Here is a 15,023-nt window from a genome sequence, read left to right as displayed (position 1 = left end):
TCCAAGCCAACCATATGCCTTGAAAGTGTTTACAGATGACGATGACATTATTGAATAAAAGCACTTTTATTAAAAACTGTAGTATTATTTATTATACCATCAGTCTTGAGAATCTTATGCTTTATTAGTTTAAAGTCAGCCATTATATTTTAAAAACAGCCCTTAAATCAGCGTACTTAACTTTCAAAAATTGAAGATGACAATACGAACACAAATACCCATTTCAACAAAGTGGAGAGAAAAAAAAAAATAAAGAAAAAACCAAACAAACAAATGAACGGTACACTACACCTTGAACTTAACACTCAACATTTAAAACAGTGACTGAGGATAAAGACGTACAAACGTATTAAAAAATATTTAAATACATGTCGAAAAATAAAGACTGATTGAAATGCGGATGCAATAGAAGTATTTAAACGTCTCTACAGGTAAGTGGGTAAAGAAAAGGAAATGGAGTCATCACTGATTTTGGGTCCTGAGCGGTAATCTGGATCGAGGTGGCGTCACTGAGGTCTCATTTTCGGCTACTTTTGAGCGGTTCAGGGACTTGCTGCTGAAGTTTTCTTTTTTGGACTTTTTCTGTAGTAGAGGAATGAAGAGCAAACGTTGTAATCAAATCAAGTTCACTTAGCTTAAGGTACTATAGAAGTGAGTCAAGTTCTAAAATGCAAGGGAACTTGGGCTGTGTCCCAAACTACATCCTGATTATAATTACAGTATGGATATACCAAGGGTTTGCATCAACTGGTCGACTAATACAATAACTAGTCACTCGTGCGTGGATGTCGACTAGTCAGGGCAATGGGAATGAAAGCAGCTGAAAACACACTATATGGGCAAAAGTATGTGGACACCTGACCATCACACTCGTGTGCTGTTCTTCCTCAAACTGTTGCCACAAATTTGGAAGCACAATTGTATAAAATGTCTCTGTATGCTGTAGATTTACAATTTCCTGAGAACCAATAGGCTCCAAACCTGTTCCAGCATGATAATGCCCCTGTGCACAAAGCGAGCTCCATGAAGACATGTTTCACCAAGGTTTGACTGGAAGTACTCGAGTCTCCTGCACAGAGCCCTGTCCTCAACCCCACTGATCACCTCTGGAATGAACTGTAACACCAAAGATGTCCTCAACAAACATCAGCACCTGACCTCACACTAATGCAGCTGAATGAACACATATCCCCACAGCCATGCTCCAAAATCTAGAGGAAAGCCTTCCCAGAAGAATGGAGCTTATTATAAACAGCAAAAGAGGGGGAATAAATCCGTAACGAGACATTCCACAAGCACGTATGGGTGTGATTGTCAAGCATCCTCAAACTTTTGGTCCTATAGTGTACTTCAGACTAAATGAAGCCAATCCTAAAATCAAGTGCACGTTGTGCAGGACTACACTGGGAGAAGTCTTTACATTTGAAAACTTCTTTTTGCTTTTTTGGAAGGTACCTTCTCTAGTCACACATGTCTGAACGATAACGTTACCTTAAAGAAGGGAACCCTTCCCTCCTCGTAGCACATCAGATTCTCATCCGACATAGACTGCTGGGTCGAGTTGCTGTCACTTGAGCTGCAAACGTCATCCTCCAGAGAGTCCTATACATAGACAGATTATAGACGTATAATTCCTTTAAAAAAAAAAATTAATAAAAATTCCACAGGCAACAATCAGCCTCATACAAAAAACAAACATTCCTAGAATGTTGCGATTTGTTTTATTTCCATACATCATGTATAGAAATATATATAGTGTGAGGGTTATACCTGGTCTACAGGTTTCTCCTCCTCCTCTCCCTCCATGAGGACTTCGCACTGACCGAGCACACTCATTAGCTCCTCTTGCTGAGCCCTAAACTCCTCCTCCAGCTCTGTTCTGCTCCTCAATGGCACCAGCACACGTGGGTACATGTACTCCTTACGCTTAGGCGTGGTACCTACACACAAACATCACAATGTGGATCAAACCAAATGCATTCGCTCCTATAACGGCTACAATGTCACAACTAACAGAGGGAAGCCATGAAGCTAGTACCCTGTATAAAGCCGAAATATAACCAATTGTTCATTTTTGTTGTAAAAACAGTGATTTAAATTTTTTTTTTTTTAAATCATTTTTGTTTTATGACTTGTGACAGTCAGTTTGGGCCAACAACTTCAAAACTGTCTGGTTTGTTTGCAAAGAGCGAAATAAATAAATAAAAAAATTTTTCATTAAACATTTTTTTTTGTTAATCACCAGAGCACGAAAAAAAACAATACAGACTAAAATAAAAAATAAAAAGGATGTCCATTTCCTACTAAAACGCCTCCTGGTGTCTCACCGGTAGGCAGATCCTGTTGGAGTTCATTACTGAGGAAGTGGTTGACCGTATCTAGGGCCTGTGCGGCGAGGGTCGAGAGCTCTTCTCTGTGCTGCTGCAGGACGGCCTGGTCTTCACCTGTCTGCACCTCCACTCTCTTCAGGAGCACTTCCATTTCCTGCTGCACTGGAGCGAGGCGAGTTCGACACTCCTCTACCGCGGCCTGACCTCGCTCCTCTACATGCTGCGTGCACACAAAGCAGAAGAACAGGGGTTACAGAGATTTAATATTACTAAGAATACGGTTACTACCCCGTGTTTTCGTTTTAAACAGAAACGTACTGCAGGAGAATAATGGTCCGTTTTTAAAATTGGACTTTTACACTGTCCTGGTTACACATTGTGTTTTTCACTAACTTTCACTTGTTTATGCAAAGTCACACAGCTAAATACACTTGCATGAGCACCTCGGTGATTTGAATAGCAGGAAGTGAATAGTCTTGTTTGTGTAGCTTTCTACAGTGTTCCAAAGTTCAGACACTCATTCTTCATTATTATTCTAAAATGTGTGTGTGTGTGTGTGGGGGGGGGGGGGGGGGGGGGGGGGGATGTCATCAACTCTGGAGTAACACAAATGGAACTACGGGAATTACTCTGTGATAAAAAATCCAAAATAAATCCAAATTAATTTAATACTTTAGCATCTTCAAAATAGTCGTGCTTTTCACCTAGAATTTCCCGAAAAGTATTCTTGGCATTTTTTCCCAATCCGAGTTCTTGAGGAATTTCCTCAATGCTTTTTAAACAGTATTAAAGGGAGTTCCCACCTACGCCGGACTCTTATCGCCTGCTTTTCGGAATATTTCCCCTCAGAGTTTATTTTTCTGTAAATAAAAATGTTAGTTTTCTAATGAAAGAAACGAATACATCGGCACGATTATATTTTTTGTCTACAACACTGATTTCACACATTTAACCATACACCTTCAGATCAAAAGATTAAGATCACGAGAAACATTTTGTAGAGAGTCCACAATCTCGTGATGAAGTGAGCTCATTCGTCAGAGACGAAACGCTTACACGGGCACACGTGTCACCAAGAAGGACACGCACAGCTCTCTTCCCATCAGCCGTTCGATAACGGTCTCACCTTCAGAAGCTTGTGCACTGTGGCCTTGTTCTCCTCGGCGAGGGTCAGCTGTTCCTTGGCGCGTCTCTCGGTCAGGTCTCTGGCCGCATGACACCACTGGAGGCTCGACTCAGCCAATGATTCCAGAGAGCTCTGCAGGAGGCTGCAGTAACCGGCACCCTCCTCCAACGTCATGCGTCCCTCCTCCGCCACTCCACTCATCTCCTTCATCACTCCATCTGTACAGGAACTCAGACGAGCGCCGACTGACGAGCTCTCCTGTTCGGCCTCGGTGCATTGGCTAAGCAAAAGAAGAAACTCCTTAACTTTTACATCACCTTTTTGCACGTTTGCCCAAACTATAAATAAAGACAAGTTAAGAATAAAAAGAACGATTAAAAAGACAGCGTGTTGAAATGGTCACGGGTCATGTCCACCTTTAGTGGAATTCAGCTGGCTTTTACTCCACTATTTAGCATAACCAGCATTTACAGAGACCGCTAACCCCAGCGCTCCTTCCTCACCTCTGCACTGTGTTTTTCAGAGTCTCCAGCAGAGCTCCCTGAGCATCGGATGCCTCCTGAAGCTCCTTAAAGTCAGACTGTGTGTCCAGGGCCAGGAGGTTCATCTGATCCTGGACACACTGAAGGAGCTGTGCTACACGCTGCAACACACAGAGAGAACCCGACAGTCACAATCCCTAATGAACAGAACGGCATACTACCGCTGTTATTCATTCATTTTAATATTGCACACTGCCCTTTTTATACATTTCGTTTGATTTGGCTTGAGTTGCTTCGTGCATGTTGTATAGTTATAGAGATGATTCGCCATGCTGGACGCCATATGGAGGCGTGTACGAGTTAACGGAGACTGAACAGACGTACCGTTTTGTGTTGGCGGTTGGCCTGGTCCATCTGCCCTTTCAGTTTGTGGTGTTCAGCCTGGAGGGACGTGAAGCCCTGCACAGCAGTTTCCCTCATGCTCGCCAGCACCGCCATGTGGCCACTGAAAAATGCAGTCATCTCTGCCTTCATCCCCACCATCTGAGCGAGGAAAAGGAAGGAAGATCACCATGACACTTGTGTATGTCATTTAAGATAGATATTGGGATCGTACTCGTACTTAAAAAATAAATAAATAAATAAATAATAAAAATAATAAAAGGTGTTGTCGCTTGTGACTATAGCAAAAAGTTAATTACCCAGTAATACCTTCATTTAAAAAAAAATTACAGCCTAGAACAGAACATACTGAAAACCTGGTGTAAAGCACAAATACATTCCTAGATTCCTCAAGTGAAGAACAGGATAAGAAAAATTAAACAATTTAAATAAAATGAATGAATAAGACACTGTGGGTTGTGCAAGAATAGGGAAAAAAAAAAAAAATTAAAAAAAAAAAAAAAAAACCCTCCAAAAACGTTGTTAAGCAGCCCGATGCAAAGTGGGTTTTGGATTAGTCCCCCCCCCCCCGATATATAACGTAATGTAATAATATACCACCATGCCTGCTTCTATGGATATTTTCATGGCGAGAAATGTCTAAGGGACTCTATATAAAAAGGTTTTTAAAAATCTACTTTTCCCTCAAACCTCTAAAATTGCATTAGGTTTAACTGTTAAAAATTTCTTACAGAGTTTTGATTGAATAAAGATGGTTTCTCACAAGGTTAAGACCATAAATAAAAAAAAAAAACTTAAACGCAGCATGTAATGCGACCGAGAAACCGCAAACATCCTGTGGTGGAAAACCTACTGACCGTTACAACATGGCGACACTGGAGACCCCTTCTATAAAGTGTTAAATTAACATCATATCAACGATTTAAATAACTTTTGTTTGTTTTGTTTTTTTAACTCTGCTTAGATTAACGCTTTTATACACACCCCTGTTTGAGTAGTTGCTATAGAAACGACATCATTAGAAGGACTACGTTAATATAAACCCCCCTCTCTCCCACACAAAATCAGCACCTTCTGACCAATCAGAATGGAGAATTTGAGAACACTTGTTTCATCCACATGTCTAATTAAAGTAAACTAAATTACAGAGGATTTGTTACAGTACTGCTTTTATCCCATTTCTCAAGTAATGACCGAGGAACGCAAGTTTTGAACACGCACCTGTCCGTCCAGCACGTTATATCTCTGCAGCGTCTGTTTCAAGCCTTCGTTTACAGCCATAATTGAGCCGATAGCGGGCATCGCTTTTGCAATTAGAACTTCTTCTAGATGAAGCTTATGCTCCTCCTGTGGGGTAAAGAAAAATAAAAATCAGGTTGTTTTTGTACCAATTCTAAATACCGTTTAAAAAAAACACTACACATAGAACAGCTCTCTTACAGTCCTTGGGATTTTAACCCACAATCCTTTTCATCAACCTAAATCCTGACCGATTCCAGGCACGTCCTGGGAAATCCTCACCAGCATTTGAAGCATGGCGTCTCGGCTCTCTTTTGTGAGCTCTTCTTGCAGCAGCAGCTTGGCCTTACAGCCGTCCACTCCTTCCTCCACCGCCTCCCGGACAGCACTGTAGGAACGCAGGACGGAGCCCACAGCTTCCTCAAACACACGTCCCGTTCCTCCCAGCAGCTCCGCTAAACACACACAAGATCATTGTGATTCCTCAACCTGTCGAGCGCCAATTTTAATCCAACAGGTTTTTATTTAAAAGCATCAGGCATGTTTAAAACGGAACTGTACTTTGAAGAACGTTTTGTTAATCGTGCCATTTTGTATAGTCTTGCGTACCTTGTATGCTCTTTGGAGATTTCAAACAGCACCCTCTATTCAACCCCAGGAGAGTGATATACTCACCCGTGGCATGGCGGTAGTGATCTAGCATGGCAGCGTGTTTGAGGCTGTGCTCCTGCAATGCGCTTTGCATGCTGCTGCAGTTCTGCTCCATGCTCTGGGCGAAGTTACTCTGCGCTGCGGTGTTGTGCTGCTCCACGGCCTTCACCCGCTGCAGTTTAGCGTGGAGGCCTCCCACGTCCGACGTGCTCACCTCCGCCGTACTCAGCAGCTACAGAACATTCGATCGGTCATCGTCATGCGATGTTTCGTACAAGAAAATCTGTTTACTCGCTAGGATCGTGTTCACGGTGTCGCACCTGTCCTGCAGCGTTGTACAGCTGGCTCTCGGTGGTCTGCAGCTGCGTGGTGATGAACACCTCCTGTGTGAGCTTCTGCTTGGTCTCCTGCAGGTCCTTGTGAGCCTCCACCAGTTGCTGGCCCTTGTCCTGCAGGTCCTCGCTGTACTGTTCCAGCTTCTGTTTACTGTCCGTGAACAGCTCCATCACCTAGGGTAGAGATTTAAACGCTTTACGCTTTTGTAATAAGTGTTTTTTCTAGAGGAGGACCCTTCAACTGCTTCAAAACTAATTCTGTCTTCAGGATGGCTGCCACTGAAGTTATTTGCAAGTCTCCAAAATAAGAATGTTAGAGATTTTTATAAAGTGTTTTAGCATTATACATTACATACGAATTAACCGGTTTACATTAATTGGTTTTTTTATTTATTTATTTATTTTTTTTTTTAAATGGGGTGAGGGGAGTTGATGTTTCTATCTTAATCCAACAGTTTATCCAGTGAAATGCTCTCTAGAACAGTGGTTCTCCTACTGGTGGCCACCAGATGGCGCCACAGAGAAATTCTAGAACTTTTTTTTTGTTTTCATTCATTTTACCTGTATGTAAGTCTGGATTGTCAAAATTTGAACTATGTTGTACATAAAAATTAGAATATTAATAAATTAAAATCAGTTATACACAGCACAATAAGACACACTAAAACGTGACATCCATTGCGATACTACTGCACTGTTAGCCACACGCTGATAAAACCTAAGACTATTTAAAAAACGGATACGTTTTTAGACAGAGGACGTCACTTAGCTGAGAAAGTTAATACAGAAGATCTTCGTGTGGAAAAAAAAAATGAAACTGCGAAAATTACGACTCTAAGGGATGCACCCTACACAAGGGGGGCTGTTTGAGAACCACTGCTCTAGAACATACACTACATGTCCCAATGAACACGGCGCATTCATGTTTTCATCTAAACAGTAAATTTTCTGATTGTGTTTAAATTGCATCTTGAAAATCCAGGTCTTCGAGACATTATGGGTAAAGTTATTTTGAACCTACAAGACATTTAAATGATTATTTAAATAAATAAATAAAACCGCACAGCCGTTAACTTGCTGAAAGTGGCCCGCCAAAAACTTGCGCATGACCATCATTCAAAAAAAAAAAAAAAAAAAAAAAAAAAAAAAAAAAAAAAAAAAAAAGCAGAAGTTTGAACGTCTCACCCGCTTGAGTTCCTCCTCCGCCGCCGCAATCCTCTCCGTGTATTCTATGATCTGTTCTTCCTGACTCATCAGTTTACTGTTCATACTCCTACAACACACAAAACACAACACCACCACTCAGCTGAAGTTCAGTGTTCGATACACCAGCAGAGGAAGTTTGGATTGCATTAAATTTTAACAAGATGACAAAACGAGGCCACGAGGAATAAGACTTATAATAGCATTCAAATTCATTCTAACAAAATAAATAAAGTGTGAATGCTGAATGAAAAATGAGTTGGTCTTGTTAGTGAGTGAATATTAGGAGATTTACTCCATGTTGCTGAGATTCCAAACATCCTTATGCACACTGTATTTTAAAAAGCACCTATTATGGTTTTGAAACGTGCCTAATTTTTGTGTCAAACAAATCGTTAAATGATTCGTTCTAAACTCCTCCTTTCAGAGCATACTCTGCTCTGATTGGTCAGACATCCCAGTCTGTCATGGTCTACCGCTGTCAGAGAGCAGCCGATGAACACCAGAAGTGGGGCTTTTTGTTACAAACCTACGTAGGTTAGTACAGGAAGTAAAGTCTGGAATCACTAACGACTCGATTCAGCTGTTCAGAATCGGTTCCTTCTTTTGGGAGTCGATAACTCCGTTTGTCGTGCGCTTTGATTTTTTGAGACTTTGCAGATGTTTTTACATTCACAAACAGCTCTTTAACACTACATGAAAGGGAATATTTGAAAAAACCATAACGGGTGCACTTTAAAAAGATTCTAGGAGTACTAGCATAATTTGGGGACGAAGGCATCGAGTGCCTGATCCATTGCATTCAGAAAACTGAACTCACTCGTAGTTCTCAGCCGAGAGATACACGCCGTGCTTCTCACGGGTGGCGGCCAAGTCCCGCTTCAAACGCTCAATCTCCTCGGTGTATTCCTGGATTTAAAAAAATAAACACCTCATTAAACCCTTGATCACATCTCAAGTACACAGAAAAAAAATAAAACTTTTATGTTGTATTAAACCACAAAGGCAGCATTTTTCAATAGGTTTATTTATTATCTAAATATCTATTGTGTGAGCACTCACATTAACCTCGGTTGCCTTCTATGGTGAAGAGAGACATGAAAAAGCAGACATTTATGAAAGGACCTGCCTTGATTAGGGTTCTCTTGGTGAGTTTCTGGTTCACTTCAGGCTTGTTCATGATGCTCTTTGCCCTGTTTGCGTAATCCAGTGTACTCAGAGTCTCCTGCGTTCGGCAAGCAAGAAAACATTCAGGATCAGTTACAAGCAAGCGATCTGGCATTCAGGCTCGCTGAAACGCTTAGAAGACCTTCGACTTCAATATGACTGCTTGGAATCTTACAAATCTTCAAACATTTTAAATAATAATAAAACAAACCCTTTAGGAAAATCTATTAAAATCAATCGAATTTTTCCAAAAACAGCCAAACATGATGGGCTGAAATATCGATTTCTATTCTTTATACAAACAGTGTTGTTGAAATCTAAATTCTGATTGGTCATGAGCGATCGACTCATTTTCTATAATGGCAGTATAATAACACTGCAGCAAATGACAGATTTATATTAACGTGCTCGCTCTAATACTTTACTGAAAGTGAACAACAACAGTTTGTAGATATAAAAAGTGCAACAGGAACATGTTCTGTGGATGCACCACAAAATAAACTACAACTAGAAACGGATTAAGCGCACCATGTGCCATTCTTTAATTATAAATAAACAAATAAATAAGTTGCATTGGCCAATTTCTGAAGCACAAGGGGAATAACACATTTTGGTACATGCTGTATAAGAAAATAATTAAGTTCAGGATGGTAACAGTAAGCTACGCCTTGCAGTGGGCCGCTTCACATCACTCCGTCGTTAATTATTTTCCTATAACAGCACGTCCCCTAGTGTTTTATTCCATCGATATAACATAGGAACTTAAAAAAAAAAATTTTTTTTTAAAAAAAGTGTGTTCATATAGCAGCGTGTCTGAGCACCAGGAAGTGAACCTCACCTCCAAGTTGTTTGAAGCTGGAGAGACAGTGGCAATGATTGAGGTCTTGGTGCGTCCACCCAGCGAGTCCTGGAGGATACGGGTGAGTTTGGACTCGCGGTAGGGCACGTGAGGCCCGCGTTCTACCAGAGCCGTGATCACGCGGCCCAGCGTCAGCAGTGACTGGTTGATGTTTCCTGCCTCACGTGCACGCTTGTCCACTGCTCCGGAACGGCCGATGTTCTCGCTGCCCGCAAGATCCACCTACGCGAAAGAGATGTGCTTCTTTAATGCGATTTACTTTACAACGAGATACATGTATACTAATACAGACTGCAAGGCATTTGTCCTCAAGAAGTGCGCTTTACTTGCGATATAAAAACAGTGATGATTTGGGATGTTTGTTAGTTATCGAGAATACACAGCAAGCCTCACCAGGTTCAGTTTTCCGATCTTCACCAGTTCCTCTCCTTCCATCGTCATTTCCTTCATGTGAATGGTGACTGAGAACACGGAGTGGGAACGACTGGAGGGAAAGGTCAAAAGGGCACAATCAGAGAATCACTATACCACACACACTTTAACAAAACTATATCTGTTAGAAAAAAAAAAAGAAAAGAAATTAATTAAAATAAATAAATAATAAATAGACACCCTAAGAAACCAAAGCCTCCCAAAATTTCCAATCACCTCCATACCACCAAAGTAATAATAATAGCTGATGCAGCTCGTTTTTCTTACCTGGAGTACGCGTTCATCAATGTGGATGCAGTCTTCCTCTTCGCTGCTCCTCTCTCGAGTATCTGATAGACCTCATTCTTGTTATGTACAGTTATCTCCTCCAGTCCCTTAACAATAACACCTCTCTGATGGAGAGAGAGCACAAGAGAAGAAAGAGTCAGACATAATGAAAGGAATAGCATCTAGGCTTAAACTCGAACGTATACAATCATACATCTTTGATCAATACCGGTCTCATTACAGACCTTGTTCCTGGGGTCGTCAAACAGCTGCAGCCTCTCGCTGACATCGGCTGAGGGGCTGAGCAGGTCAAACAGCTCTTCGTTATAGATCTCCAGCAGGGAAACCTTCACTGAGAACTCTGTGCCGTTACTGGTCAGCTTCTCAAAGATCTGGTGAAGAGTACGAGGGATGACGCCAGCCAGAGGATCCTGGAAGACAAAAAGCATAATGCATCATCATCATCATCATCACGTTAGTCCATTTTCACTGCTTCTTCAACAAAAGCCTCATTTTACCTCCTCCCAGGTGAATTCCTCATTAGGTGACCTCTCGCCCTCCATCGTAAAGGTTTTCCCTGTGCCCGTTTGCCCATAGCTTTATAAAAAAATAAATTAAAGTTGTTTTTTTTTTAAAAAAAAGGTTCAAAACAGTGCTTAAATATGAAAAGTAGGTTTTCTGACAGATATTATGGTTTGAAGTTTCACTCACGCAAAGATGGTGCAGTTATATCCCATAATGACTTCATCCAATATGGGGTACACCACACTCCTGTACACGTCTATCTGCTTTGCAGACGGACCGAACACCTGCACACGGTCGAGACAGGGTCAAAATTAACCCCGCCACATTACAGTATACATTTGCGATGTGCATTACAACTTTCCTTCTCCATCACACCTAATGTACTGAGCAGGAGAGTTAAATGGTTTCATTATATTTGCTGTAATCCCATAGCTGCTTTATATACAAAATTCACTCAATACAAGATTGTTCAAGTAGAAAGTAGATCATGCACGTACATTTCACTTTCGTTTAACACCAAAATAAGGACTAACTAAAATGAGGTAGGGTAATCCTTTTAATAACCTAAAATATAAACCGTAACATGTAAAAATCATACAGTAAATAATATAGTCATGCAAACCTTCGTGTGATTATTTTCACTATCAGAATCTGTGCGTGTGTGTTTGGGTCAAACTCAAGATGAGCGCCTTCTGCAAAAAACAGTCTTCGTGTTACAGATTTTATTTAAAAATACTTTGGAAGTTGGATAGAAGGAGTTATGGTCATCTAACCATGACGCAGAAGCAGGATGCGTCCTGATTTCAGTTAAAATTCAGCACTTAATATAAGAAAAAAAAAAAAGGAATACATTTTTTAATTTAAATACCAGGGGGTTTGTAGTCGTTCTCGTGGTTATAGTAACCGAGACTAAACCTCGCATAACGTGTATAAACAGAGATTGTGCACAGAGTGCCCAGTTTAGGATACATATAAACAGCTCATTGTGAATCCGAAACCAGAGTGAATGAATTCAGATTATTATTATTATTATTATTATTATTATTATTATTATTATTATTATTATTATTATTATTATTATTATTATTATTTTCCACAAATCCTGACAGTGAAAGTAATGCCACACAAAATGTTTACATGACTTACTTCTCCATTATCAGATTATTAAAAAGGACAGTAACACATCTTGTTCAATCGGATAGGAATTACTCTATTCGGATCTAGGTGTATACGTGAACTCTTTAAGCTGTCAGTCAGATTAACAGATCATTAGGATGCATGTGAAAGTGGATCGTTTTCAGCAGCCTTGCATCAGTGCCGTGCATATGATTTAAAAAATAAATAAATGAGGTAGAAATCCACTAAAATAAATAAATAAATAAATAAATAAATAGATAGATAGATAGATAAATAAGTAAATAAATAAAACCGCCCACCATGTCAAAGGTGTACATTTTCTTGGCGGTCTTGTCATTGGCGCTCCCGGTACGGACCGTCACCTCTTTCCTGTTTGAGTCACAGTCCACCACTCCATACGCGTTAGACTTCCGCTCCACTGCATTGAAAGGCCTGGACAGCATTCACAATCAATATTGGTTATAAACACAGGCATATCAACAAATCTTTACAGTAAATATCCTTAATATACATCCTTAATTATTCCCAATAAATATCCAAAACAAAATCATTTAATACCCACGATAAACAAACATGCACAATAAACCTTCCCAGTAAACATTCTCAAAACTATACTCAAATTTTTAAAAATAAATAAATAAATAAAAATAATAATCTCAACAGCCCTCCTCAATAAATACCTACAAAAATCCTTCAAATAAAATATTCACAATAAACCTTCACAACAAATAGTCTGGATAAATATTCACACAAAAACTTCACAAAAGCCCTTCACAACAAATATTCACAGCAAACATTCTCAATAAATATCCACAATAATATTCATTGTATTAATAATATTATTAATTAATGACAAAGAATTCACAATAAACCTCCACAGTAAATATTCTCACAAGTATTCACCAAAAAATTTCAATCTATCCACAACAAACCTCCTCAATAAATGCCTAGTCAAAAAAATAAATAAATTATTTTTTTATAATAATAATAATAATAATAATAATAATAATAATAATAATGATAATAATAATAATAATAATAATAATAATAATAATAATAATATCATCATCACAAAAACCCTTCACGATAAATAGAAACATTCACAATAAACCTTCAACAACAAATTAATTATAGTCATGGACAACAGAAACATTAACAATAAATACCTACAAAAACCCTTCACAACAAATATTCACAATAAATATTCATTCTAATCATGGACAAAAGAAACATTTACAATAAATATCCACAATAATCATGCTCTGTAGCCAGGAACACTTGTATAATGATCCTAAACAGTAACGCAAAAAGCGTAAACAGAACTGCGTAAGTGTGTACCTGCATCTCACAACCACTTGGATGTTTCGGCCCTTTTCGTCTTTTTTGGTCGTCGGTATTAGATTAGACATGGTCAGAGAGCGTCTTCTGGATTGATCCAGCTCGGAGATTGCCCTTCACTAAAAGTTCTGCTGTCACAATTGAAATAAAATGAAAACCGAGTCTTTACGTTAGACAGGGAACTTGCGCAAGTTACACTAACTAACGTTTCCTACTCCACCGCTGCTCCTTAATGAGCTGGCTAGCTGGCGTTATCGAAATAACCTGATTACTACACAAATAATTACACTTAAGGAAATAATAGGGGAAAACTTTTAACTAATTAATTAACCAATTAACGTCACACAAATAATTTACTATATTTATATATGAATAAAGCTAACCCGTTAATGCGCTCATTAAGTCACTACGGCTTATTTTTAAATGGCCGAGTTAGAAGTTAGCTATTAAAACTAGCTCCTAACTTACCCAACAATGGCTCCCCGCTGGTATCTCACACGGGGTGAAGTTAAAGAACAGTTAAATATATTTCCTTTAAAGAACTCCTTCGCGGATAAAAACACTTCCTGACTCTCAAAACCCACTCTCTCCACTGATCAGAAACAAACCACAGCGAACAGTTAGCTGATTTTGAATGTAGCGCTCCACTAGCCGTGAGCCAATCAGAGTACGGAATTACCCTGGACTGCAATGTTATTGGCTGAAATCGCGGAAAAGGGGCGGGTCTGTGTTGCATTACGGGAGTTATGAAGGCTCTGTTGGTGGATTTGTTAATGAATATTTTATTTTATTTATGTAGTATTGTTTTGGTATTATTATTATCATATCATTTGTTTATTTATTTATTTATTTATTTATTTATTATTTAATTTCATTTTATTTTTTCTGCCAATCTACTGCCCACACTCCAGCCCAGTAGGTGGCGGTAACGCACCTGTAACTGGTTTGCCAACCGCCATTAAAACAAAAAGAAGATTTGTTAATGAAATGTTTGCAAGGTTTGGAGATATATGTTAATATGTTAGAGTAAACTTTTTACAGGAAGGAATTTTAATTTTTTAAATTTCAAATTTATAGACTCGGGAGAGCATTTTTAAAATAAAAGCTCAGCTTTCGTTGGACAAAAACGCCAGCTCAGTGTGGACGGAAGGCCAAAACGTAGAGAGAGAAAAAAGCGTTTTCAAATTTATCCAGATTAATTTAAACCTAGTTTATATATGTAGCTTAGACCCTGGAGACAGAGCTTTGTGAACATCATTTGAATCATTCAAATGTCAAACCCACCTAACTCTTAGAGACCTAATCTTGGAGAGAGAGAAAAAAATAACCTAATTGTATCTAATGCACCTTTAAACACTGACACAAATGGGCATATTGTAGAAGAACTGTTACTGCTATGTCTAAATCTGGGACGAGGAATGAGGACAGATGATGAAGGTCACAACATCATGATTAGACCTGACTTAAGTTTCTTAAATAATGACTGGAGCTTGAGAATGGTATGTAGAGACTAACACTACTGTAAGAAGT

At 39.3% G+C, this 15,023-nt stretch overlaps 1 protein-coding gene across 2 annotated transcripts; it reads right to left on the bottom strand.

Annotated features, from left to right (window-relative positions):
• Positions 1–103: 103 nt before the first annotated feature.
• kif11 (kinesin family member 11) lies at positions 104–14,083 on the bottom strand. Of its 2 annotated transcripts, none has more exons than XM_017476813.3 (23): positions 13,962–14,083; positions 13,494–13,624; positions 12,455–12,587; positions 11,205–11,302; positions 11,012–11,090; positions 10,739–10,924; positions 10,494–10,618; positions 10,188–10,278; positions 9,774–10,016; positions 8,898–8,993; positions 8,589–8,677; positions 7,751–7,838; positions 6,551–6,739; positions 6,255–6,462; positions 5,862–6,034; positions 5,562–5,687; positions 4,323–4,481; positions 3,960–4,099; positions 3,457–3,736; positions 2,328–2,550; positions 1,771–1,940; positions 1,492–1,602; positions 104–582 (listed from the first exon to the last, which is right to left on the bottom strand). In XM_017476813.3, exons 2-23 carry the CDS (start codon positions 13,562–13,564, stop codon positions 463–465), a joined length of 3,198 nt encoding a protein of 1,065 aa, XP_017332302.1. In that variant the 5' UTR covers positions 13,565–13,624; positions 13,962–14,083; the 3' UTR covers positions 104–462. The 2 variants fall into 2 exon arrangements, with proteins under 2 accessions (XP_017332302.1, XP_017332301.1); XM_017476812.3 differs by having other exon boundaries at positions 13,494–13,621.
• Between the last annotated feature and the right edge of the window lie 940 nt (positions 14,084–15,023).

Source organism: Ictalurus punctatus, chromosome 9 (genome assembly GCF_001660625.3).
Source record: "Ictalurus punctatus breed USDA103 chromosome 9, Coco_2.0, whole genome shotgun sequence".
Lineage (NCBI taxonomy): Eukaryota > Metazoa > Chordata > Actinopteri > Siluriformes > Ictaluridae > Ictalurus > Ictalurus punctatus.
Note: the sequence above shows the minus strand (reverse complement) of the source record. Positions and strands in the feature narration are given on the sequence as shown.